The sequence below is a fragment of the Leucopleurus acutus genome (genome assembly GCF_964270905.1).
Source record: "Leucopleurus acutus genome assembly, chromosome: 3".
In the NCBI taxonomy this organism is placed as follows: domain Eukaryota; kingdom Metazoa; phylum Chordata; class Mammalia; order Artiodactyla; family Delphinidae; genus Leucopleurus; species Leucopleurus acutus.
Window position 1 is genome coordinate 9,694,759 of NC_139145.1, and position 27,175 is coordinate 9,721,933.

At 50.4% G+C, this 27,175-nt stretch overlaps 3 protein-coding genes across 5 annotated transcripts; 1 reads left to right on the plus strand and 2 right to left on the minus strand.

Moving 5' to 3' along the window:
• Positions 1–1,158: 1,158 nt before the first annotated feature.
• On the minus strand, positions 1,159–8,356 carry DAND5 (DAN domain BMP antagonist family member 5; the record flags this gene model as incomplete). Its single annotated transcript, XM_082836517.1, is given in 6 exon segments — positions 1,159–1,206; positions 1,208–1,310; positions 1,312–1,388; positions 5,587–5,650; positions 5,652–5,927; positions 8,349–8,356. Coding segments are annotated over 6 exon segments (576 nt in total).
• Positions 8,357–17,293: 8,937 nt separating this feature from the next.
• Positions 17,294–20,094, plus strand: GADD45GIP1 (GADD45G interacting protein 1). 2 transcript variants are annotated; one of them, XM_082837152.1, is made up of 3 exons: positions 17,294–17,649; positions 19,010–19,328; positions 20,007–20,094. In XM_082837152.1, exons 1-2 carry the CDS (start codon positions 17,300–17,302, stop codon positions 19,326–19,328), a joined length of 669 nt encoding a protein of 222 aa, XP_082693278.1. In that variant the 5' UTR covers positions 17,294–17,299; the 3' UTR covers positions 20,007–20,094. The 2 variants fall into 2 exon arrangements, with proteins under 2 accessions (XP_082693278.1, XP_082693277.1); XM_082837151.1 differs by lacking the exon at positions 20,007–20,094 and having other exon boundaries at positions 19,010–19,370.
• Positions 20,095–20,531: 437 nt separating this feature from the next.
• On the minus strand, positions 20,532–25,630 carry RAD23A (RAD23 homolog A, nucleotide excision repair protein). Of its 2 annotated transcripts, none has more exons than XM_082837150.1 (9): positions 25,488–25,630; positions 23,989–24,150; positions 23,639–23,820; positions 23,444–23,499; positions 23,179–23,306; positions 22,836–22,914; positions 22,582–22,712; positions 20,754–20,918; positions 20,532–20,671 (listed from the first exon to the last, which is right to left on the minus strand). In XM_082837150.1, the coding sequence occupies exons 1-9, from the start codon at positions 25,557–25,559 to the stop codon at positions 20,558–20,560; spliced, it is 1,089 nt and encodes a 362-aa protein (XP_082693276.1). In that variant the 5' UTR covers positions 25,560–25,630; the 3' UTR covers positions 20,532–20,557. The 2 variants fall into 2 exon arrangements, with proteins under 2 accessions (XP_082693276.1, XP_082693275.1); XM_082837149.1 differs by having other exon boundaries at positions 22,582–22,715; positions 25,488–25,595.
• Between the last annotated feature and the right edge of the window lie 1,545 nt (positions 25,631–27,175).

The following is a 27,175-nucleotide window of genomic DNA, read 5'->3' on the forward strand; positions in this document are numbered from 1 at the left end:
GGCATTTGGAGGCAACCCTGACAGCGCCACATGTCCCCGCGTCTGTGCCAGACGGGCCCATCTGCTAGGGCCCTGGTTCCAGCCGCCCAAAGCCAGGCTGCCCTCGTCCACTGCAGACCCTGAGCCCAGCTGAGGAAGGAGCACCCCTGATGCCCACGCTCCAGCACAGGGCCACCCACTCCCAGGAAACCCCAACTGGAGAAACACACACACACACACACACAACTAGACTTGGCCAACCTTTATGGTTCCTGTAAATGCCACACTGGGCATGGTGCTGTGTGGAGACTCGGGGGAGGTGGAGGGACAGGAGGGGCAGCTGGGGGCATGTGTGTCCTGCCTCTGACTCGGGGAGCCCAGGTTTCCCCCAGCAGCTCCGTCTGCCTCCCGGATCGCTAAGACCATGTCATCACTGTGTCTCCTAGTCTGGGTGGGGCCATCTATCTTCCTTGCAGCTGGGAGAGTCTTTGACTCATTCTGAGAGAAGAGGTCCAGCTTGGTGGTTAAAAACAGAAACCACCATGCCTTGGGTTCAAATGCCACCTCTGCCATGCACTGCTGTGTGACTCTGAGTGAGTGACTTTACCTCTTGGGACTTAGGTTTCCTTTTTTTTTTTTTTTTTTTTTTTTTTTGCGGTATGCGGGCCTCTCACTGTTGTGGCCTCTCCCGTTGCGGAGCAACAGGCTCCGGACGCGCAGGCTCAGCGGCCATGGCTCACGGGCACAGCCGCTCCGCGGCATGTGGGATCCTCCCGGACCAGGGCATGAACCCACGTCCCCTGCATTGGCAGGCGGACTCCCAACCACTGCGCCACCAGGGAAGTCCCAGGTTTCCTTTTGTGATGCTACTAACCCCTGTGTCATGGGGCTGCTCTGAGGATGACATGAGTTAGTACTTATCAAAGACTTAGAGCAGGGCGTGGCAAACAGTGAGTACTCAATAAATATGCACTTTGACTATGAGTGGTCCACCCCCATGGGTGGGGCTGTGCCTGGTGTCCCTAGGAGCAGGGTGAGGACTCTGGAGACCTGTCTGGCTGTCCTGCGTCCCTGGTTGCTGGACCCAGTGTGCATGGTCCAGGTTGGCGTCTTTGTCAGCCTGTCTTCCCCCGTCTCTCCAAGGTGCATGCATCTGTGTGTCCATTCGTGATGCTCAGCTCATGCCTTTGGTCCGCACTGACACCCCTCAACCCGCACAGTGGACATCCTTCACCTGGCGACGGGAGGCTGGGCTGCCCGCCCAACACCAGAGGACCACAGGTGCCCAGCGCGTGCGAGCGGGCACACAGCTGTTGCAGAGGATGAACGGGGATGTAGAAAGAGGAGCAGTGGCCAAAGCAGAGGTGATTGAGGAGGTAGACAGCCATGCAGCCCAGCCGGGAGAGCACCTGGGGCCAGAGGCAGGGAGATGAGTCAAGGGCAGTGGAATCTGGAGCCAGAGACTTCATCCTACCTAGAGAGGCATGGATGCCTGGGTTCAAATTCTGACTCTGCCATCTGCTGGCTGTGTGCCTTGGGGCAACTTACTCAACCTCTCTGGGCGTCAGTTTTCTCACCTGTAAAATCATCAAAGTTCAACCAGGAAAAAAAAGAAAACCACTCTAGGGTGAGGGACAATAGGAAGGGTGGTATTCCAGGATCCCTGGGGGGGATTAAAAAGAAAACCCTTAGCTCATTGCCTGACACAGTTGGCACTCAGTAAATGCTAGTTCTTCCTATGATCCCCTCCACGTAAGTGGATCTGTCAACTTGCTCCCAGATCATGGCCCTTCTCTGTTTAAACCCTGCACCCCCCATCCGCCCTCCCGCCTCCACATCTCCCTGCCCTTCCCCCCATCACTGCCCCAGCCACCCTGGTCTCCTCGATGTTATTTCTCTCTTTCTTTCTTTTTTATTTATTTATTTTTTGATGTGGACTTTTTTTTTTAACATCTTTATTGGAGTATAATTGCTTTACAATGGTGTGTTAGTTTCTGCTTTATAACAAAGTGAATCAGCTATACGTATACATATATCCCCACATCTCCTCCCTCTTGCATCTCGCTCCCACCCTCCCTATCCCACCCCTCTAGGTGGTCACAGAGCACCGAGCTGATCTCCCTGTGCTATGCGGCTGCTTCCCACTAGCTGTCTATTTTACATTTGGTAGTGCATATATGTCCATGCCACTCTCTCACTTCGTCCCCTCCCTGTGTCCTCAAGTCCATTCTCTACGTCTGTGTCTTTATTCCTGGATGTGGACCATTTTTAAAGTCTTTATTGAATTTGTTTCAATATTACTTCTGTTTTATGTTTTGGTTTTTTGGCCCCGAGGCATGTGGGATCTTAGCTCCTTGACCAGGGATCATACCCGCACCCCCTGCATTGGAAAGAGAAGTCTTAACCACAGGACTGCCGGGGAAGTCCCCCTTTTTAAATTATTTGGCAGCACCATGCAGCATGTGGGATCTTAATTCCCCAACTAGGGATCAAACCCGAGCCCCCTGCATTGGAAGCACGGAGTCTTAACCACTGGACCGCCAGGGAAGTCCCTATTCTTTCTTTTTTTTTTTAATTGAAGTATAATTGATTACAATGTTGTACTAATTTCTGCTGTACGGCAAAGTGACTCAGTTACACACACACACACACACACACACACACACACATATATATATTCTTTTTTTATATTCTCCGTTATGGTTTATCCCAGGAGATTGGGTATAGTTCTCTGTGCTATACAGTAGGACCTTGTTGTTTATCCATTCTAAATGTACTAGTTTGCATCTACCAACCCCAAATTCCCACTCCATCCTTCCCCCACCCCCGTCCCCCTCAGCAACCACAAGTCTGTTCTCTATGTCTGTGAGTCTGTCTCTGTTTTGTAGATAGGTTCATCTGTGCCATATTTTAGATTCCACATATAAGTGATATCATATGGTATTCGTCTTTCTCTTCCTGACTGTACTTAGCGTGATAATCTCTAGTTGCATCCTTGTGGCTGTAAATGGTATTATTTCATTCTTTTTATGACTGAGTAGTATTCCATTGTATATATGTACACATCTTCTTTATCCATTCATCTGTTGATGGACATTTATTTTGTTTCCATGTCTTGGCTATTGTGAATAGTGCTGCTATGAACATAGGGGTGCATGTATCTTTTTTTTTAAAATAAATTTATTTATTTATTTATTTATTTATGGCTGTGTTGGGTCTTGGTTTCTGTGCGAGGGCTTTCTCTAGTTGTGGCAAGCGGGGACCACTCTTCATCGCGGTGCGCGGACCTCTCACTATCGTGCCCTCTCTTGCTGCAGAGCACAGGCTCCAGACGCGCAGGCTCAGTAGTTGTGGCTCACGGGCCCAGCTGCTCCGCGGCATGTGGGATCTTCCCGGACCGGGGCACGAACCCGTGTCCCCTGCATCGGCAGGCGGACTCTCAACCACTGCGCCACCAGGGAAGCCCGCATGTATCTTTTTGAATACTAGTTTTGTCCAGGTATATGCCCTGGACATGTGGGATTGCTGGATCATGTGGTAGTTCTATTCCTCGCTGTTCTTTCAATGCACCAAACTTGTGCCTCTGCCTCCGGGACGTTGCCCCTGCTGCGCCCTCCACCTGGACTTCTCTTCCATCCACTCTTCCCAGAGCTCATTCCAACTCATCCTTCCTTCCTCAAAAGCACCCCCAAGGCAAATTTTACCCTCCTGGTAGTCTTTCTCCTAGCATCCTCATCTCTTTCTCCAGGGTCTCATAGCAATTTATTGTTATGTCTCTTTGGGGGATTGTCAATGTTCCTCTCTCTCCCAGAATATTCACTGCCTGAAGGCAGGGACTCTTTCCGTCTTGTTTATGGCTACAGCCCCAAGAATCGTAACAAAAGCTAACACTTGCCGAATCCTAACACCCTGCCGGGCCCATGCTGCTCACCTTTGAGGAACTCCCTCCTCCCCACAATGCTGCAAGTCTGGAACCATTAATATCCCCATTTACAGATGAGGAGACTGAGGCTCAAAGAAGTCCCTTGCTTGCCTAAGACTATGCAGCGGCCGAGGGGTCTGCTAGCCTTTAGAGCATCCTCGTGCCCCCCCGGGACAGTTGCAGCTCTGGGAGAGGGTACACAGCTGGATCCCAGGTCAGGGGTCCCCTCTGCTGTGTGCAGTGTGCACGGCTGTATGGGGCAACTGAGGCAGCTGGTCCAGGGCTGTGCAATACCACCGAGTGGTCTGGATTCAATGAAGGTTTGCTGAATACATAACAAGCCAAGGGGTCTTGGGAACTGACACCCTGGTAAGCATGGTGCCAAACACTTTGCATGAGTTCTCAACTATTATTAACTCCCTTTTGCAAAGGTGGGACTTGAGGCATAAAGAAGGAAAGCCACTTGCCCTGTGTCACACAGAAATCAGCAGCTGAGGCAGAAGTTGAACTTAGGTACGCCTCGCTCCAAAACCTGGGCCATAAACAACACATGGTATGAATTTTCAAAACCTTTATGGAGCGCCAACTGAATGCAGCTGTACGAGTGCTTCCCTTACCCCTCTCATTCAGGCTGCCCAATAGCCCTTAGGAGGCAAGTACTACTATTATTCATTCATTCATTTAACAAATACTTAGTGCCCACTGTGTCTGGCTCTGCTCTAGAGCAGGGATGGGGCTACAGAAGTGAACAAGACATAAAAATCTCTGCCCGGGCTTCCCTGGTGGCGCAGTGGTTGAGAGTCCGCCTGCCGATGCAGGGGACACGCGTTCCTGCCCCGGTCTGGGAAGATCCCACATGCCGCGGAGCTGCTGGGCCCGTGAGCCATGGCCGCTGAGCCTGCGCGTCCGGAGCCTGTGCTCCGCAACGGGAGAGGCCACAACAGTGAGAGGCCCGCGTACCGCAAAAAAAAAAAAAAAAATCTCTGCCCTGGTGGAGCAAACGTTCTAGTGAGGGAGATAGATGGTAAATGCAACTACAAAATCAATTTCGTTTGTTAGGTGATGATGTGAACTACAGCGAGAAATAAATCAGAAAGGGGGAACATTTTAAAACAACATCTGAGTAAAAACCTGGAGGAGGTGAGAGAAGGAACCATAGAATGTTGGGGGTGGGGAGTGCTAGAGGCAAAGGGAACAGGCAGTGCAAAGGACCTGAGGTACACATAATATTGGTGTGTCTGGAGAAAAGCAAGATGGCTGGTGCGGCGGGAGGAAAGTGGGTGAGGGGGAGAGTGGGAGGAGGTAAGGGCAGGAGATGACAGGCATTTTGTGCAGGGCCTTGTGGGCCACAGGAAGGACTTGGACGTTCACTCTGAGTGAAGTGGGAGCCATGGAGGGTTCTGAACAGAGGAGGGATGTGATCAGACTCAGGTGTTCCCAGATGCCCTCTGGCCACTAGATGGAAAACTAGACTCAGGAGACAGGGTGGCCATAGCAGAAGCTGGGAGACCAAGATGGCAGCACTTGCATTGGCCCAGGTGGGAGATGCTTATGCCCCATCTTACAAGGGATAAAACGGAAGATCAGAGACATTTAGGTGAAGGATGCAGGGTTGACCCCAAATCTGTCTAGTGCCACAGACGGTGCTCTATCAACGCTGAAACCCAGCCCTCTCCTTCCCCTGCTTGAGGGAAGGGCACGGCTTTGCACATCTCCTGGGCCACTTCCTGTGGGTCCAGCGGCAGAGACAGTGATGGCCACATCCTGCCCGTGCTGCATCCTGCCGGTCCCCAGCTGCCCAGTTTTCTGCAGGCCCAGGAAGGCCTTCCAGCTGCCAAGGGCAGAGGACGGCACTGGGAAAGCTGGGGCCCCTTGACCCAGAGACTGGGTCTCATTGGCAGCAGCCTGGGGCTGAGCCGGGAGGCCTCGGGGTCCAGGCCTCCCTGAGCCTGTGGGTGGCCAGGCCCCACTAAGCAAGCTCAAGAGAGTGGTCAGCTGGCTGAGGACCCTCTGTTTGTCTGTCTTTCTGTGTGTTGGTCAGTCTGGGACTGGGCTCAGGGTCCTGGGCAGCCAACCCTGCTGTCTGGTAGGTGGAATCAGTGCTGTCTAGATCCGCCCCCCCCCCTTTTTTTTTGGCCGAGCTACGTGGCTTGCAGGGTCTTAGTTCCCTGACCAGAGATTGAACCTGGTCCTAGGCAGTGAAGGCGCTGAGTCCTAGCCACTAAGGGCACCAGGGAACTCCCTCCAGATCCACCTTGTTTGTGGTTGTTTGCTTTGTTCTGTTCTTAATGTTTATTTATTTATGTATTTGGCTGTGCCGGGTCTTAGTTGCAGCATTCAAGATCTTAGTTGTGACATGGGTATCTAGTTCCCTGACCGGGGATCAAACCCTGGCCCCTGCATCGGGAGCGTGGAATCTTAACCACTGGCCCACCAGGGAAGTCCCCAGATCCACCTTTAATGGTTTGCCCCCAACCTGGGTAGCCTGGGAGGCACCTCTGCAAACCCACAATGGGGAGGAGAGTAAACCCCTTACCTGCTGGGTTCCCCCCCCTCCCCCTCCCCTGGCACGGGATCTGGGGGCTGGGCTTGCGAGTGTGTCGGCTGTGGAGACCAGAAAGGAAAGGTGGAGAGGCAGGGGCTTAGGGGCACAATGCTGAATGCCCTGAGGGGCTCCTTTCCCATCAGGGCCCCATTCTTCCATTTAGCAAACTCAGACTTTGCAGTTATGCTTCTCAGGCTTCAAACTCAACACTGAAACTCCCTGGTTATGCAACCTCAAGTCCCTAAACCTCTCTGGGCCTCAGTTTCCTCTTCTGTAATATGGGGATAACAACAGTCCCTACTTGGGGGAATTCCCTGGTGGTCCAGTGGTTAGGACTCGGTGCTTTCACTGCCAGGGCTAGGTTCTATCCCTGGTTAGGGAACCTATCCTGCAAGCCAAGAGGCACCACCAAAAGAAAACCAAAAAATAAAACAGAAAAGCCAGTCTCTGCTTGGTAGGGTTGTTCTGAAGACTGGAGATGATTTATGTAAGGAGCTTCAAATAGAGGTTGGTACACAGTAGCACCATGAATAAGCTATGATTAACACTATTGCTGTTGTTTTTTTCTTTGGCATGCATTAGAGGCCAGGAATAATTCTGAGCCCTGGGGATACAGGAGGACAACACAGAAAATGGGTCCTCGCTGCCACAATGTTTTCTACATTGTAGAAAACAGACAACACAAGATAAGATGATTTCAGAGTCTTAAGTGTTACGAAGATACTAAAATGGGATGTGCCTGGGCTTCCCTGGTGGCGCAGTGGTTGAGAGTCCGCCTGCCGATGCAGGGGACACGGGTTCGTTCCCCGGTCTGGGAAGATCCCACATGCAGCTGAGCTGCTGGGCGCGTGAGCCATGGCCGCTGAGCCTGCGCGTCCGGAGCCTGTGCCCCGCAGCGGGAGAGGCCACAGCAGTGAGAGGCCTGCGTACCGCAAAAAATAAATAAATAAAATAAAATGGGATGTGCCTTAGAAGAATCGGGGTGGGGGTTTCTGACCCCAGGGTGGTCGGGGAAGGTCTTTCTGTGGAAGTGACATTTTTGCAGAGAGCCTAGGTGCTGTGGGAACAGCCCCGTGGGGAGTGCTGGTTGGAGTGCTGGAAGCACATAAACAGCCCCGTCCCAGGATTTGGGGCCCTGGAGGCGCCTGGGGGTTCCAGTCCTGGCCCTGGCACCTGCGCGGCCCCCACCTCACACCCAGGTAAGGAGCTGTAGGCCCCGGGGCCCTGAGATGCTGCAGAGCCGGTCCTTCCCGTGCCCCCCGGAGCTGCGAGTGCGATGGGGTGCGCTTGCCCTCTGGCGGCAACTCTTGGGATTGCACGGCGACCGTGCCCTGGACAACTGCCTCCCGGACGTCTCACCTGGAGGTGCGCGGGCAACTCCCACTGACCCCACTACATCCGAGCCCCTGAGCGTCCCCCAACCTGCTCTTCCGCTGTCCTCTAGACCCAGATAATGGCAGCGCTGTCCTGCCAGGTGCTGAGGCTCCAAACTTGGCAGCATCTTTAAGCCCCCTCTTTCTCTGACTCCCCCTCCCCCAATTTGATATGACTGCAAGTCCCTTCCACTTCAGAATCTACCCAGAATCCGCCCATTTCTCACTCCCTCTTCGGTCACCAACCTGGACATAATCCTCATTATCTCCCACCTGAACCAGTGCAGTCCCTCCACCCTGGTACCCCAGCTCCCGCCTCCTCCCTCCCTCAAAGTCTATTCCTCCGACAGCACCCAGAGGGCTACGCCGGGAACCACCTCACTGAGATTAACAGCCAAAATTCTCCCTGAAGCCCAGCAGGCCCCACCCTGTTTGCTCCCATCACCACCCCACCCTCGTCTCTCCGCACTCTCTCCCCCGTTTTCTCACTCCCTCCAGCCACGCGGACTTCTCTCTTCCGTAGACTCACCCAGGCATAATCCCATAATCCCACACAGTTGTTCGGGGCTGCGACACTCTTGAAGTTTCAACATGGAAAATATAGATAAGAAAAATGAAGTTAAAAAAATTGCGTAAGAAGGTGCTGACGTTTTGGGGAAGAGGGAAAAGAATTTACAGGTACAATTTTTTAAAATTTATTTATCTATTTATTTTTGGTTGCATTGGGTCTTCGTACGTGCTTTTTTCTCTAGTTGCAGTGCGAGGGCTTCTCATTGTGGTGGATTCTTTTGTTGGGAGCACGGGCTCTAGGCGGGCGGGCTTCAGTAGTTGTGGCTCACGGGCTCTAGAGCGCAGGCTCAGTAGCTGTGGCGCACGGGCTTAGTTGCTCTGCAGCATGTGGGATCTTCCCGGACCAGAGCTCGAACCCGTGTCTCCTGCGTTGGCAGGTGGGTTCTTAACCACTGCGCCACCAGGGAAGCCCCTACAGGTACAAGTTAATTGTATTTGCACACTGAAAAGAGCAGCAGGATTCTCCTGTTGGGGAGGGACATTTAAATAGGCAGATGAGATTGGGGGGGGGCGGAGGGGGGAGGGGGCGGTGTCCCTTTAGAATTTAAAAATTCAATGCAAAAAAAAAACCTTAAGGAAAAAGCACAAATGAAAGCAATCAATACCTTTGTTCTGCCCCTTGTTTTTTAAGTGATTTGGGGCATTCAAGTAAGTATAGATAAAAATAGATAAAATATATAATAGGTATAGATAAGTATATAGTAATATATATATAAGTAATATAAATATATAATATAGAGAGATAAAAATATAACAAACACCTCTGTACTCATTACCACAATTAAGAAATAAAAGATCACAGATATGAGAGAAACTGACTCTAGACTTGTCCCTAATCCCTGAATTTGCCAATTATAATCCTCAGGCCTGTATTCATAGTTTTACCGTATATGTGTCCATTCAGAAAAGATACATAAAATTGTTTTGTTTAAAACAATATACACGGTATCTGAATGTATATATCCTTTTAACTTTCATCTGTCCTGCCCTTCAGTATTTCACTGCACATATATACACCCCAATTTTTTTCTCCATTATCCAATTTTTTTTTTTTTTTTTTTTTTTTTTGTGGTACGCGGACCTCTCACTGCTGCGGCCTCTCCCGCCGCGGAGCACAGGCTCCGAACGCGCAGGCCCAGTGGCCACGGCTCACGGGCCCAGCTGCTCCGCAGCATGCGGGATCCTCCCGGACCGGGGCACGAATCCGCGTCCCCCGCATCGGCAGGCGGACCCTCAACCACTGCTCCACCAGGGAAGCCCCATTATCCAATTTTTTAACCATCACAAACAATCCTGCAAAGAATATTCTAGAACGTAGCTTTTTTTCACCTAGGTTTTTGCACTTACTCTATCTGCGAGCGTTTGCTCCTTATCAGTGGTTCACATTCCTGGCTGCACATTAGAGTCACTTGTAAACGAGGAATCGATGCCCAGAATCTGCTGCAAATCAATTACTACATTGGAATCTCTGGGGATGGGACCCAGGCAGTGGTGTTTTAAAAAAAGCACCTGAGGGCTGCTGTGAACCCATGGGCTGCATCGTTCTATACAGCAGTAGATCTCAAGCTTGAGTCCCACATCAGCATCACCTGGAAGGCTCTCGCACAGATCTGATTCTGGGATGGAGCCTGAGAACCTGCATTTCTAATAAGTTCCCAGGTGATGCTGCCACTGGCCTGAGGACCACACTTTGAGAACCATGACACAGAGAACGCCTTTATTCTTTTTTAACATCTGCATAGTATCGCACTGTATGGATAGTCAGTAATTTCTTTGACAAGTCCTCTATTCTTAGACATTTGGGTATTTTTCATCTTTCATTACTACAAAAAAAATTGCCCATTGTAAGTCAACTATATTTCAATTAAAAAAATTTAATTGCCTACAACAGAATATCATTCAGCTATAAAAAAGGAATGAAGTATTATATTAATGTGCTAGGGCTGCCATAACAAAGTACCACAGACTGGGGGTCTTAACCAACAGAAATTTACTTTCTTACAGTTCTGGAGGCTAGAAGTCTGAGATCAAGTCGTCACCACAGTTGGTTTCTTCTGAGGCCTCTCTCCTTAGCTTGTAGATGGCCATCTTCTCCCTATGTCTTTACACGGTCTTTCCTCTGTGTGTGTCTGTGTCCAAATTTCCTCTTTTATAAAAATACCAGTCATACTGGATTGGGGCCCACCCTAATGACCTCATTTTAACTTGACACTTTTTCTACATATGGTCATGTACTGAATGTTAGCACTTTAACATATGAATCTTGGGGGGACACAACTCATTCCATAACAAGTACCGATACATGTTACAGTATTGGATGAACCTCGAAAACATGCTAAGAGAGACTTCCCTGGTGGTCCAGTTGTTAAGACTCTGCACTCCCAGTGCAGGGGGCATGGGTTCGATCCCTGGTCAGGGAACTAAGATTCACACTTAGATTTATTTGGCACAGCCAAATAAATAAATACATAAATAAATAAATAAAACCAACTAAGGAAAAGAATCCATACACAAGTAGTCACATCGTGTATGATTCCATTTACGTGAAATGTCCAGAATGGGCAAATCCGTAGAGACAGAAAGTAAACTAGTGGTTGCTAGGGGCTGGGTGGGGAGGGGGACTGGAGAGTGACTGTTAATGGGTACAGGTGATAGAAATGTGCAAGAAGTTAAAGAGAGATGGTGGTTGCGTAACATTGTGAGTAGACGAAATGCCACTGAATCGTTCACTTTACAACGATTAATTTTATGTCATGTGACTGTTACCTCAGTTTAAGGCCTGCTCTCAGAAGCCACTTCCCCATGACCATTCGGTACCTGCTGGGTGCAGAGAACTCCAGCCAGCAGCTGAAATTCAACCCAAGCTGGTTTGACATCAGAGTGCCTACTTTTAACCTCTAAGCTCTGGTTCCCAGCTTAAAACTCAGAGTGGTTCCCACATTTCCTGGTCTGGTAGGAAACTGTAGCTCAGATGTCCCACACCTGGCTGCCTACTCCTTTGCCTCCACTATAATTATTTGTTTTTCTCACCCACAAGACTGTGAGCTGTTTGAGGTCAGGGACTGTCTCTACTTCATTTCCTATCTTTTCAAAGGTCCAAGGAGCCAGGGAGGTGTCCACTGAGTTAAACCTGAATGATAAGAAAGAGCCCACCGTGTCTAGATCCTGGAGACAGTTCTAGCCATGATAACAGCAAAAGTAATGAAAAGGCTCTGAGGTCGGTGCAGGTCAGGGACCATGTGGCCCCTTCTGCCTCTTAATGGGTCTTCCTGCTTCTACATGTTGCCCCACTCAATATCTTTTCTGCTCAGCACCCAGAAAAGAATTGTAAGTCATATCCATTACTGCTCTGCTCAGAAACCTCCCATGGCTCCCCATTGCCCTTGGAATAAAACCAGAACCCCTCACCATGCCCTATAATTCCTGCATGGTTGGCCCCTGCCTAACACTATTCATTTTACCTCCCCCTTCAAACCTCTTCATTCACTGGACCTCAACCACGCTGGCTATCTGTCCCTCAGCAAACCCTGGGGACAGACTTGTTGAGCACCTCAGGGAAATTTCCCCGTGGGCACATGGGGACACAGACAGGGAGGCTTACTGCAGCATCATTTCTGCAACCAAGAAAAATTGGAGGGACTTCCCTGGTGGTGCAGTGGTTAAGAATGTGCCTGCCAATGCAGGGGACACAGGTTCGATCCCTGGTCCGGGAAGATCCCACATGCCTCGGAGCAACTAAACCCGTGCGCCACAACTACTGAGCCCGGGTGCCTAGAGCCTGTGCTCCGCAACAAAAAGAGAAGCCACCGCAATAAAAAGCCCACACAGCGCAACGAAGAGTAGCCCCCGCTTGCCGCAACTAGAGAAAGCCCGCGCACAGCAACGAAGACCCAACGCAGCCAAAACATTAATCAATTTTTTTAAAGAAAGAAAAATTGGAAACAAACATCCATCAAAACAGCCTGACAGAATAATTATAGTTTATTCATACTACAGATAATACTGAGCAGATATTTTCTCCAACTTTTTTTTTAACCGCTAAATGCAGTAAGAAATACATTTTACACTGTAAACCAGAGGTAGCAGATTGTACTTTCCAAAGAGGCCTCGACAATATGTCCTATCCTATATGCTCTACGTACAATCCTTTGTATGCGACTGTGACAATGTGACTTTGACAATCCTTTGATTTAGTGACAAGGTCTCTGACCCCTCCCCTTGAACCTAGACAACCTTTGTGACTGGCTTGACCAATAGAATACAGCAGAAGTGAGTCCTGTGACTTCTGAGATTCAGTCATAAAAATGCCATGCACTTCAGTCTTGTTCACTTGGGATCCAACTGCCACGTTGTGAGAAAGCTCAAACTAGCCCACGCAGAGAGACCACTGTGTAGCTGTTCCAGCCAACAGCCCAGCTGAGTATCCAGCCAGAATGAACCATAAACCATGAATAAATAAAGATGCTTTCTCATGATTCTAGCCACAGGGTATAAACTCACTCAACTTTCAATCCTTCCCACTGGGGCTGCAGATAGCAATGGAGCAGAGACAAGCCACGCCCACCGTGCCCTGCCCAAATTCCTGATCTACACAATGAGCGTAATAAAATGGTTGTTTGGGGAAGGTTTGTTAGGTCAATCACAATTGTACCACCAGTATATACATACACGTATCTGTGACAAAAATAAAAGCTTTACCAAACAATACTTACCCTTACTACACGTGATACAACCTGACATTTTAATTTTATTCTATTTTTTCCATTAATAATAACTGCTATACACCTATGTTCACAGGAGCATTATTCACAGTAGCCAAAAGGTGGATGCAGCCCAAATGTCCATCAGTGGTTGAATGGATAAACAAAATGTGGTAAATACTTATGATGGAATATTATTCAGCCTTAAAAAGGAAGTAAATTCTGACCCATGCTACAATGTGGATGAACTTTGAGGACATTATGCTAAGTGAAATAAGCCAATCACAAAAGGACAAATACTGTGTGATTCGACTTGTACGAGGTCCCAAGAGTAGTCAAATTCACAGAGACAGAAATTAGAATTGTTGATTACCAGGGGCTGGGGGAGGGGAGAATGGGGAGTTAGGGTTTAATGGGGACAAATGTCCCCTTCTGTTTGTTTGTTTTTAAGAGTACACACCTTTATTTCTTTATTTTGGCTGCATTGGGTCTTTGTTGCTGTGCACGGGCTTTCTCTAGTTGCAGTGCGCGGGCTTCTCATTGTGGTGGCTTCTCTTGTTGTGGAGCACAGGCTCTAGGAGCAGACTTCAGTAGTTGTGGTGCACAGACTTAGCTGCTCTGTGGCATGTGGGATCTTCCCGGACCAGAGATCGAACCCGTGTCCCCTGCATTGGCAGGTGGATTCTTAACCGCTGCGCCACCAGGGAAGCCCTAAAAGTAAATAATTTTTAAATTAAAAAAAATGATTTCTATGAATCATCCTTCCCTTAATTGTAAACCTGGAAATAAATAAATAAATGCTGGTTGGAACCCACTTCACTGACTTCCTGAATCAATAACGGCCCTGTCACCCACACTGTGAAAAACACAGCTACACAGTATGTGCAATAAATCTACATGCATCCAGGACTTCCCTGGTGGTTCAGTGCTTAAGAGTCCGCCTGCCGATGCAGGGGACGTGGGTTTGAGCCCTGGTCTGGGAGGATCCCACATGCTGCTGGAGCAGCTAAGCCCGTGCACCACAACTACTGAGCCTGCACTCTAGAGCCTGCAAGCCACAATTACTGAGCCCGCGTGCCACAACTACTGAAGCCCACCTGCCTAGAGCCTGTGCTCTGCAACAGGAGAGGCCCCAACAGTGAGAAGCCCGTGCACCGCAACGAAGAGTGGCCCCTGCTCGCCGCAGCTAGAGAGGGCCCACGCACAGCAATGGAGACCCAACGCAGCCAAGAATAAGTAAATAAATAAATTTATTTAAAAGAAAAAAATCTACATGGATCCACCTGGAGATATCTGGAAACCAACAAGCGGAGGGAGAAAAGTTGCAGACTAATACATTCAGGATACCATTTATGTAAACTGTTTAAAATATATACTGATATTGTTTCCACAGACTCCAGATAAGTGGCAAAGACATAAAGACTGGTCCTGGAAGAATATGCTAATTTCAAAGTAACTGTTACTCCTGAGAAATGGGAGGGGGGTGGGGGTGGAGGGGGAGCATCTGTAGGCGGAGGCCTTACTGTCATTGGAGGCTTTCATAATAGGGCTCAAGTTATATTAAAAGGAATTAAAAAAAAATATCTGAAGCAATCGAGCCAAAGTGAATATTTGTTAAACCTGGGTGATGACACAATGACTGTACTCTTCTGTCCCTGTGAAATAATCCATTAACACTGTTAATAAGAATGTATAAGCAACTCTAGGATACATAAGAAACTAACACAAGTGGGGGTGGAGGGGCTCAGACACAGAGGCAGAGGATGGGAGATGGGTGGGGATAAGACTTCTCACTGAAACCCTTTATGTTGCTTGTATTTTCATTTTTTAAATTGTGAAATATAATAAAGCTATAAGAAAGTGTGCAGCCCACACATATAGTTAGATACAACTGAAAGAATAATTATAACTCAGGCATCACTGAAGCCCAGATCAAGAAATAACATTGAATAAAGTCCACTTAGAGAAAAGCAAACAGAATTGGAATGCCCAGCTCAATGACCTGTTATAAAGCAAACCCCGCCCACCTGCTGCCACGTGACCACCACCCAGCTGCTTCCACAGCCCAGCGACCCATCCTGACTTCCAGAATGATCACTGCTTGGCTTTTCTTTATCTTTTACCCCTTAAGGTGTGCATCCACAATGACACTAGGATTGTTCAACTTTATAAAAAAAGGACAATTTGTGTAAACTTTCCACAATGAAAAATATTCCTTTATGAAAAGGAATCATTTGGGTCCTGCTTCCTTTGTTGCATAAAATGTCGGTGAGAATCATCCACATTGCTGTGAGCAGCTGTGAATGCTCCTGCATTCCGGTGCAGTATTCTGTTGGCTAAAACATCACAATTTAGGTATCCAGCCTACTGCAGATGGACTCAGGTGTGGATTGTTTCCGCTTGAGACTGATATATATGAGATATATGTTACTGCTATGAACTATGAACACTCTTGTCCAGGCTTCTTTGCTCACTGAGCAAACTGAATTTTTTTTTTTTTTTTTTTTTTGACTGCGTAGGGTCTTCGTTGCTGTGAAGACCTAGTTGCGGTGAGCAGGAGCTACTCTTCCTTGCGGTGCGCGGGCTTCTCATTGCGGTGGCTTCTCTTGTTGCAGAGCACAGGCTCTGCACATGCAGGCTTCAGTAGTTGTGGCACTCGGGCTCAGTAGTTGTGGTTTGCGGGCTCTAGAGTGCAGGCTCAGTAGTTGTGGCGCACAGGCTTAGTTGCTCCGCGGCATGTGGAATCTTACCAGACCAGGTATTGAACCCGTGTCCCCTGCATTAGCAGGCAGATTCTTAACCACTGCGCCACCAGGGAGGTCCCTTTTTTAATCATTTTTAAGTGTACTGTTCAGTGGCATTAAGCACATTCACAGTGTTGTGCAACATCATCACCATCCATCTCCAGAACTTTTTCATCATCCTAAACAGAAACTCTATACCTATTAATCAATAACTCCCATTCCCAATCTCCCTGCCCCTCCCAACCACCATTCTACTTTCTGTCTCTATGAATTCCACTACTCTATGCACCTCATATAAGTGGAATTATACAATCTATGTCCTTTTCTGACTGCTTTATTTCTCTCAGTATTATGTCTTTCAAGTTTATCCATGCTGTAGCATGGGTCAGAATTTCCTTCCTTTTCAAGGTGGAAATCCTTTTTAAAAAATAGTATTTAGGGCTTCCCTGGTGGCGCAGTGGTTGGGAGTCCGCCTGCCGATGCAGGGGACACGGGTTCGTGGCCCGGTCCGGGAAGATCCCACATGCCGCGGAGCGGCTGGGTCCGTGAGCCGTGGCCGCTGAGCCTGCGCGTCTGGAGCCTGTGCTCCGCAACGGGAGAGGCCACAACAGCGAGAGGCCCGCGTACCGCAAAAAAAAAAAAAAAAGTATTTAATTTCTACACCACGATCAAAAGTTTTAAACGTTTTAAAATATTAAAAAAATTAAATTAAAAGGCATACAGTAACTATTTTCAATAGAATTTAAAATAAAATTCTACATAAATATCTTAAACAATAGCTACATTCAAATTTAAATGTTTTAAACAGAAATGTAAATATTTAAAATAAATGTTAAGTAAAGCTTTAAATAATTATTGAAAATTAAAATTCTAATAAAGATACTAAGATCAAATTAAAAAGCATAAAATAAATAATGTTATGAACAATATTTAAATAAGTGTTTATAAAATTTAAATATTTCGAATAGATTTAAAATATTTAAATTAAAATATAAAGTACCACGTAGATTGAACTTAAAATTGAAATGACATTTGAATGTTTAAATAGTTAAATGATTTTAAATGTTAAACATTTAAATTTTAACATAGAAAGTAATTGCTTTTTTTTTTCTTTCTTTCTTTCTTTTTTTTTTTTTTTGCTGGAATCTTCCCGGACCGGGTCACGAACCCGTGTTCCCTGCATCGGCAGGCGGACTCTCAACCACTGCACCACCAGGGAAGCCCATAAGTGCTATTTTTAAAATATATAATTAAATTTTAAATAAGACTTTAATAAATTAACTGCTACAATAATATTTAAAATTACACTTGAAGATGTGTAAAAAAATATATTACTCCCCTCTTCTCCCTGCTCAGAACAGAGGCAGTAGGGAAGCTACTGGCCTCCTCCGGGACTTCAGCAAACCTCACGCGCAGGCAGCGCCTTGGCCAGCCCGGCCAGCTCGCGAGGACCCCGTACGGCCAATATGGCTGCGCCCGCACGGCAGGCGCGCAGCCTGCTCGGGTTGGTGACGACCCTAGGCCCGGGCTCCCGCGGCTACCGAGCGCCTCCGCCCCCGCGCCGCTCAAGGGGGCCCTGGTGGCCCGACCCGGATGACCCACTGACCCCGCCCTGGCAGCTGGGGCCGCGCTACGCAGCTAAGCAGTTCGGGCGGCATGGCGCCGCCTCCGGGGTGGCCGCCGGTTCTCTGTGGCCTTCGCGGAAACAGCTGCACGAGCTGGAGGCTGAGGAGCGCGAATGGTACCCGAGCCTGGCGGCCATGCAGGAGTCGCTGCGGGTCCAGCAGCTGGCCGAGGAGCAGAAGCTACAAGCCAGGTGCGTGCGTGCGGTCGGGCAGGCGCGGGGCTGCGGGCCGTGGGTGAACTGTGTCCCAACAGCAGTACTTAGTCCATTGGGCAGTTTATCTCGGGGTTTGTATGCAGTATTTACGTGAATCCTCACCTAGATACAAAACAGACTTCTGAATAACAGTTCATTTAGTCATTCATCAACAGATCTTTACTGAGCGGCTACTGTGCGCAAGGCCTTGCCCCCACTACTGAGGACACAGCAGGGAACAAAACAAAGATAATTTCAGGTGTCGACAGAGAGCCATTAGGAAAATAAAATTGCGTGGAGAATGCATGCCTGAGGGGGACTTCGGTTTGGTAGGCCTCAGGCCTGAGAATTTGACGTTTAAATGTTTAAGCAGAAACCTGAATGATCAGTGGTAGTCATGGGAAGATCGTAGGCAGAGCGTTCTCAGTAGCGGGAACAGCTGGTGCAAAGGCCCTGAGGTAGGAATGTGCTTTAAGGAACAGCCTGGACATTAGTGTAGCTGGGGAAGAGTGGGAGGTGATGGGGCATGGAATCAAGGGCAGAGGTCAGCCTTCGAGGCAGGTCTGAAGGATTTGGAGTAGAATGGAAGCAAGACCAGGGACATTGATTGTGCCACTTAACCGAAGGGAGGGGGCAGCCAAAGGCAGGCAGGTGTGTTCCTGGTGTTTATTGTTCTTGTCCTCACAGCAGCTCTAAGAGGAAGAGGGAACCACCCTTATTTCAGAGATAGGACACTGAGGCCTAGGAAGGTGAAGTCACTTGTCCAGTCACTTAGGCAGTGAACGGTGGAGTTAGGATGTGAACACCTCTCTGATAACCCCAGTTATCCCAGCTGGTTGACCCTGCCATGGGGCTTTCAGCTTCATGTTTCTAATTCTTAAAATGGGACAGTGACTCACACCTACAAACTCACAGGATTGGAGGGAAAGGTCCAATCCATTTCTTGCCTTCACTTCTGTGCCTCGAAGTAGGCCTGGCACACAGTGGTTGCTCAGTGATGTCTGTAGGACGGAGGAGTGAGCTGTGGGAATAGCTGGCGTAACACGCAGCATAACATGCGACATTCAGTAGACAGCTCAGGGAAACGTTGCGTTGACTTGGGGTCTGCTCCTAGGAATTACTGGGGCTTGGTTCTCTCATGCTCAAGGCTACACATGTTGGTTTCTCTTCTCCGCCTCTCTTCACTTGTCAAGAATTTTTCTTCAGTTTTAATGGCCACCATAAGTCTTCCCGGTCTTTCATCTGGAGATGTGGGGGCGTTGGGAGAGGCAGGATGTGGGCAAAGGCTTGGGGGTGGGTGGTGGGTGGATGGGTACTGCTCTGGCTGCCCTCACTGACCACTCTCTTTCCCCTGCAGGGAGCAGCTCATTGAAGAGCGCATGGCCAAGATGCCACAGATGATTGAGAACTGGCAGCGGCAGCAGCAGGAGCGCAGGGAGAAGGAGCAAGCAGACAAGGAGCGGAGGGCTCGGCTGCAGGCTGAGGCCCAGGAGCGCCTGGGATACCACGTGGACCCGAGGAGTGCCCGCTTCCAGGAGCTGCTGCAAGACTTGGAGAAGCAGCATCGCAAGCGCCTCAAAGAGGAGAAACAAAGAAAGAAGAAGGAGGCACGAGCTGCTGCGATGGCCGCTGCTGCAGCCCAAGACGCAGCAGACTCTGCAACACCCAGCTCCTGAGTTGTGTTCTTTCCCAATAAAACCTGCTGCCTGATAGCCCCACCCCTGAAGAGCTCCGCATCCTCTCTTATCACACCCCTCCCTGGGCACCCTGGTTCTTTCCCCAGCACCTGGAGCCAGGGAATCCCCACCCTTCCCTGACTGTGCTCACTTAGGGACTCTAGGCCATGCCGACTAACTCTGGGGCTTCAGGGGGAGTGAAAGGGGGATGCAATGGGGAAATAATGGAGGAGCAGATGGCAGAGGAGAAGAGGGCTTCTGTTTACCAACATTAATCTCCAGTAATTAGCCAATTACCAGGGGGGAAGTGTAGCCAAAACAGACTGTGGTGATGATGGTGGGGGGCAGGGAGAAGCAGCCCTTCCAAGGCTGAGCCAGGGCTGGGGCTCATTGCCTGGGAGTGAGACAGCTTGGGGGAGGGGGAGTGAAGACACTGGGAGCCCCAGTCTGCAGAGGTTGACAGACCCCTCTGCCCTTTCATGGCATTCCCGCATCTCCTGTGTCCAACTAGCCCCAGACCCATACAAGCTGGAGTGGGAAGCCCCAGCAGGCACAAACCACAGGACTGGCTTTTAAAACTTTATTCACTTCAAAATCTTTTATCAGAGACACGGTTCTGTTCTGGGGTGGGGGGTGGCCTTGACCTCCAGAATGACTCTGATGTTTCCCCTTCCCCAGGCAAGACAAACCAGACCTCCTCCTCCCCAGCAAAAGGATGCAGGATGAAGGCCAAGGCCAGACCATGGAGGGGTCTTGGGCCTCTGAGTGCTCACCCCAGATGGAAAGATTTGGGCCACTCCAATGGAGAGTCAAAGTTTGGAGCTCCAGCTACCCCTCGCCCTGCAGGAGGGCGGCGGAGCTCTCAGGGGCTCTTTGGGGGATGGGGAAGCAAACAGCCGCCTCTCCATCTGGCTGCAGGGAGCTGGGACAGAGGCCAAGAGGGGCCCATCTGTCACCTCCAGTCCTGCCAGCTCCTTGGAGCAGGCTGGGCTCGGGTGGGGGATGGGAGGACAGCTGTCTGGCCCAGGTCTTCTCAGGCCAAGATGGGAACGCGGGGCCACTTTAGGAGAGTGGGAAGTTGGGGTGGAGTGTTTTGGTTTTTATTAGTTTTTGATTTTTTTTCCACTTCTTAAATAAACATGAATATATATATATTTTTTTCTTTTATAAAACTTTTGTGGAGTTGGGGGTGGGGAGGAGGGAGCGGTGGGCGGCCTGGCCTCCCGGCATCACTCGTCATCAAAGTTCTGACTCAGGAGGAAGTTGGCAGCCAAGTTCTCATTTTTTTCACAAGCGAAGTAGGCCTGGATCACCAGGCTCTCTGGGAAGCCCAGGGCCTTCAACTGCGGGAAGATGGGCAGGTATGAGCAAGAGGTAGGGGCCCTGCCCACCCATGAGGTCACCCCTCTCAGCCAGATCTCTTACCCTCTCTATAGCCTCTTTTTCCTGCGGTGTCACCTGGATGTAGTTCATCTGTGGGGCCTCCTCGCCTATCGCGCCCACCTCACCCTCCACGTCCGAGATGTCTGCCAGCTCCCCAGGGGGCTCGTTCAACATCTGGATGAATTGCTCCTGGTGCCGGCTGATTTGCTGTGGGAGACGGAGAAAGTGGTGGTGACCCACAGCCCTTGTCCCCCGCTTCCCCAGGTCCCTGTCACAGCCCTTGCTTTTTCTTTCATTCACTCAGCAAATATTTAGAGGGTGTCTATTCTGGCCATACAGCCACATGGTGGACATGGGCCCTGTCCTAGAAGGAGCTGATGTTCCAGGGTGGCGAGGCAGGCCGTAAACAAGCAAGGAAGTTGACAGCAACTTACAATGTAAATACTGGGCATAACATACATTAGGGTAGACCTTGGGCTGGGAAAGACACTTTAGGCCAGGAGCGAGGGCCCTGTGAACTACTGGATGGGGAAGCAAGTTTCCCTCCACGTAGAGCAAAAATCAAGTGCAAAGGCCCAGGGATGGGGTCCATTTGGAAAATTCCAAAAGCAAAAGATCCATGTGGCAAAACAGTAAACAAGGAAGGGAAGGAGGAAGCAGAAGATCAGATCAGAGCGGCAGGGACCAGATATGCTTTCTTCTAGTGTGATGGGACACCACAGTGGTGAGGATTAAATAGGGAAAGACATCTGTGTACCTTTAACTCATCTGGGTGTTGCGTATCTGGGGGTTCTAATATGCCTCTCTCTATTTTTATGTACATCTGAAAATTTACACATCAAAGGAAAAAGTGCTTTTTCAGGGATCTGGCTCCTAGTGGAGAATGGACCGTGGGGGCTGTGCAGATGCAGAGAACTGGGTGGTGGCTGCCAGGGGACCTGGGAGAAGATGAGGTGGCAGCCACAGAGGTGGAGTGCAGGGCTGGGCTGAGTGAGATGTTCTGGAAGTAGAGCAAAGAGGACAGGTGAGAGACAACCCCAGCAGGCCCCCAGTGCCTGGGGCTCAAGCAACCCCAGGTCCTTGCGGGGTTACGGAGGGCTGGGAGGATCTGTTCTGGTCTTGGATATCTAAAAAGCATTTTCATGGAGGTATCAAGTCAGTCACGGGAGAGCATGGCATCCAGAGCGTCCAGACTGGTCATATGGATTTAAGGGTCGCCACAGACTGAAAGCCCCAGGATTGATTGCAAATAAATGGAGATGCGCAGCCCTGGCCCTCCAACATCTGGAGGTGAGCGGGAGTCAGCACAGGAGACTGAAAAGTCGGCGGTAGAAGCAGCAGACGCCTGAACCAGGAAAGGCAGGTTTTCACAGAGGACCCAGGAGACCCTGTCACACCCAGGAGCCACTGCCCCTCCGCCTAGGAACCTTCAAGGACAGGATGGAGCCTTGCCGAGCACGGTGGTCCCAAAACCAACTAGGGCACAGCTGTCCTGGGTGCTGCCATACAACCCTATGGACATTCAGAAAGCAACAGCTAAACGCGGAGTGGAGCCAGAGCACAGGATCCAGAGACTGGAGGCAGACACACACTCCACCAGTTGCCAGGCTGCTCCAAGCCTCTGACATCTTCCTCCATGGAGTGGAGATGACAGTAGCACCCACACCTTACAGAGTGGTTGAGAGCATTACATGAAACCACGTAGGTCATTAGGTCGCACGGAACAGCAGAAGGCTGTCGTTAGTCCTGCTTTCCAAGCATAGAGATGCCTACATACCACGCTGGGCCAGGCTCACTCTCTGGGGCTGTGGTACCCACAGGAGAAGGGAGATGGTAACTGCACTGACTCCCTCTGTCCCCAGGCCTGTACCTGTAAAAGCTGGGGGTTCTCCTGGCCCAGCTGCTGAAGCAGGGCTGGCAGCAGCGCCGGATTCTGCTGAATCACCTGCCGCATGTTCTGGAACTGGGGCTGATCCCGCAGGAATTCCAAGGGGTTCTCTCCTGCTGGCAGGAGGAAAGGGTGCGGTCAGATACCACCCTGGGCTCCCTGAAGTATGGGGGGTTGGGATGAGTCAGGTGCCTTGACAGCAGACACCCCACATGCACACCTCCCAATCCACTCACCTGCTTCTGTGGCTGGCTGCTCGGGTACTTGGCTCTCCTGGACAGAACCGTGTTCCGGCTCGGGGCTCCCAGGAATTCCCTGTCAGGGGTCCTATTTAGTTCAAAGCACAGACTGCCCACTGCCTCCTTCCTGCATACTCAGCCCTGGCGGGAGACACGTGAAGCCTCTGCTCTGCCCTCCACAGGTCCACCCCATCGCTCATGTCCAGGCTCCTGCAGGAGGTCTTTCCTGGCTAGAACCATAACCCAAAGGCTTTTGGGGGCAGATTTTGACCAGCCATCAGGGCACCGAAGCCTGCATGCTCCCTTGAGGACTCCCCAGGCAGCAGCAGCCCCACCTCACCGTGAGTAGATACTCCACGGCCCGGTGGGGATTGTTATAGCTGGCCCTCAGGGCAGCCACGACCCGCTCCCGCTCGTAGCCCATGGACATGATCTCCGTCAGCATCGTCTCGTACTCAGAGCCAGTCACTGTGGAGGGAGTGGCAAAAGGTGGGTCACCAAGGAGAGGGAAGGACAGCTCCCAGGCCCTCCCACACCCCCACAAGGCCCAGCTGATGACTGGGGCACCCAGTCATTTTCGCCCTGGGGACCGACCACCCACCCACCTAGCGTGGAGGCCGCGTCTTCCTCTCGCCCGCTGCTACCTGAAGAGGGAACAGAGCTGCAAATTCAAGAGAGAGAAATCGGACCCTGGCTTCTGGTGGCTTTCCCTCCCCCAAGGTGTGTGGAACCACAAACGTGGGCGCTGAAATGTGCCGGAAAGACAGGGCCCAATCTGGGGCTGCTGCTCCCTGCCTTACCCGGACACAGACTCCGGGGAGGTCGTGGGGGCTGATTCCTCCGATGGGCTCTTGTCCTCTCTGGCGGTAGGTGGGGGATTGGACATGCCTGAGGCAGGGGCCGATGGGAAAGATGTGGAAGACTCCGGGGCAGCAGTGGGTGAAGCCTCTGGGGGTACTGAGGTGCCTGGGCTAGTTTTGGCCTGTGACACCCAGAAAAAGGGAGCAGGCATCAGTAACTCTATCTAGCCCCAACATCCTTCCACATCTCAGCCCCACCCTGTTCATGGCTAATCTCTCTTGGGCACACATGCTCTTTGCCAGCTCCCCAGCTAATCCACCCATCCTCCCAACCAGCATACATCACCCACCTTGGTCACCATGACGACCACGAAGTTCTTCTCATCGATGTGATAGTCCTTGATGGGGACATCATCGCTCAGGATCTTGCCAGCATAGATGAGTTTCTGTCCAGCCACGGGGAAAGCATCACGACCCTTCTCAGCTTCTATCTTCTCCTTCAGCACCTTCACCTGGAGGAAGGGGTAGACAGTCACTGCAAACCCCGAGATTCTCTCTTCCCTTCTAGTTTGGGGGCAGGGGGGAGGCTGCATGCCCTGATGGCTGAGAAGCTAAGCTTCATAATCAAGCATACTAGACCATTCCACCATTAAACAGAATATTTGCTGAACACCTGATATGTGCCAGGTGCAGTTTTAGACACTGACGATACAGCAGAGAACAAAACTCAATACAAGTCCCTGTTCTCATAGAGATGACATTTATTTGAGAGAAGAAAAAACGCATATTTCAGATGATGTAAACATGATGAAACGCAAATCAAAATAAACGGGAGATAGGACCATTCCTCACTCCATGCTGCTGAGAGTGACCTTTACTAAGAGAATCCTAGGTTGACACCTCTATTGTAGACGTACACGGGTCACAAGTTTAAAGCCTCATATTAACTGAGTGAAACAGTTACCATTAGCCTCATTTTATATTTGAGAAAAACAGAAGTACAGACAGATTAACCAACTTGCCCCAAATCAAAAAGTTAGGCTGGTCAAAAAATCTGAGTCTGTTTCCTTTTCTACAAAAAGTGAACTTCAATGTCTCCCTCGTGGGGGAAATTGTGCAAAAAGTGCCAAGTACATATTTTTGTTAGGTCCTAAATCTCTTTTCAGCTAAAAGGACAGCATCATGTTTAGACCGTGGGCTCTCACTTGAGGCAATTCCGAATTGAAACCGCTCTGCCATGACTTGCTGTGTGCATATGCAACTATACCGAAGTTCTTTAATCCAAGTTCCCGCATCTGTGAAGTGGGGAGACTCAGAGTCCTCAAATGACAAGCCTACTTCGCAGATTTAGTAAGATAACATAAAAACGCTCAGCGACTGGTGAAAAACAAACACGGACCACTGAAACTCAAGACCGTTTATTATTATCGTCGTTGCTGTCATCACCCGGCATCTCCTGGTCACTACTCCCAGATTCGGCCACCAATGTCCCGAGGAGAAGCCTACAAAGCTGGGAACTCGGAGCACCCATCCCAGAGCAGGCCGGCCGGGAATCCGAGCCCGCGGCTCCCGCGCCCCGCGAAGACACTGACATTGGACCTGGGGCCTGGCGGGCGCCCCGGGGGGTGGAGCCTCGCCTGGAGAGAGATCCAAGAGCTCCGCCCGAGCTACCAGGGGCTGAGCCGGGGACCATCAGGGTATCTGGGAAAGTCAGGCCCGTTGGGAGAATGGGCACTGCCCGGCGCCGCGCCGTCTTCCCCGCCTCTCTTGTCAGGATCCCGGCCTCCCCGCCCCCACCCCATCCCCGGCACCCGTCGCTCCCGCTCCCGGGCTCCGGCCTGGCTCGCACCGTCTCATCAGGCTCCATGCGGATCTTGAAGGTCTGCTGCTGCAGCGTTTTGAGCGTGATCGTGACGGCCATGGTGGGGCCCGAGCGACGCGGCGGCCCCGGGATCCTCACACAACATGCAACTCACGCCGCCGCCATCTTAGCGCCCAGCCGCGCCGTAAGCCGACCGCTTCCGGGGCAGGCGGTGCGCGCGCCGACCACCGCAGCACGTGTCCTGAGCGCGCCCCCTTTGCCTTCGTGAGCATGCACAAGAGAGCGGCCTCGAGCCAGGCATGCGCAGACTAAACTCTGCTCCGGGGGTGGGGGGGCTTCTCGCTCAACTGTCACGTGGCTTCCTGCGAGTGACGCCATGCCCGTTAGCGGTGACGTCATGCGGCCACAAAATGGCTCCGACGTCCCCAGTGTCAAGCCTACGAGTTTCATTTATTTGTTGACGTTGAACTCTTCATGTACTTGTTATACTTTTATTTCTTCCATAAAATGTTCGTGTTTTTTTGCTCGTTCCAAATGAGTTTTATTCTGGTGTGGCTACCCTGACAGGCAGCCTGTCAAGCCCTGAAAGAACTAAAGGATACTTGAAAGGTCACCAACAGTTAAACGAAAACTCTGTAAACACGTTTGGCCAAGGAACTGGGGACACGAGGCCATTTTGTGGTCCCATCCATTCCTGAGGGAAGAGCTAGATTTTTGGAATGAATCTGTTCTAGCTCCTGGGTCTCCCCACGTCTCTGCTGCTCCTTCCCTGATCACTTTGTTCACCCACCTACCCCCAGTCTGACCCCGAAGTTTTTAAGGAAGATGTAACTTTCAAGGCTTCCCTACACCGAATACAAAATTCTCTCCTTAAACTTTCCCTGGATATGCCAACCCTGGAGGCTTTCCAGAAGGGTGGCGCTAGGCCACAGGACACAGGAAGCTCAAAGGAGGCCTATCCCAGGAACAAGGAATCGAAGAGTTGGTTGGCCGAAGCTGAAGAGGGTGCTTTGGCAGACAGGATGGAGGTGATGGTCTCATCTTCCAGTTAATGGGTGGACTCTCCCCCGCAGTCCTGAACTGACCATTACCTGCCTCCTAAACTGCTCTTCTCAACATTCCCATCCAAGTAGGACACCAGGCAGTCGCCTGCCACCTGACTCATTACCCAACTGTTACCAGGTCCTACTGCTTCTCCCTTCACTGCATGCCCTGAGCTAAGAAGCTTCCACAAGACTAGGCCAGACTTGGCTGAGGGATTCTTAACCTCTGGCAACAAGGGACATCAGTTCCCAACCACCCACTGGACATTAAGTGGCAGCCTTCAGGACCCCAACAGACGTGGGCCTAGGCCAACCTTAGGGGCCCACACTCTCCTCTGCCACTTTTACACCATCACTTGGTGCCACCTCCTTCCCTTCAAGAGGTTCAAATCCTGACTTGGCCACTGAAGACCACTGGACAAGCTAGATACCATTTCTGAACCTATTTCTCCTTGACTATGAAGAGAATTAATAGCTTTTGACACTGGCTAATATTAAGAAAATGTGTTTAAAACTGTCCAATAGCTCTGTGTAGTCTTGCTCCTTAATAGGTAAGACGTACATATGCGGCGCAGCGTAAAACGGTTGGTACAAGTTGGTGGCTAAGGTGTGGGTTCAAACCCCACCTCTTACTAAATCTCAGTCTTCTCATCAAACACAACTGGAACTAGA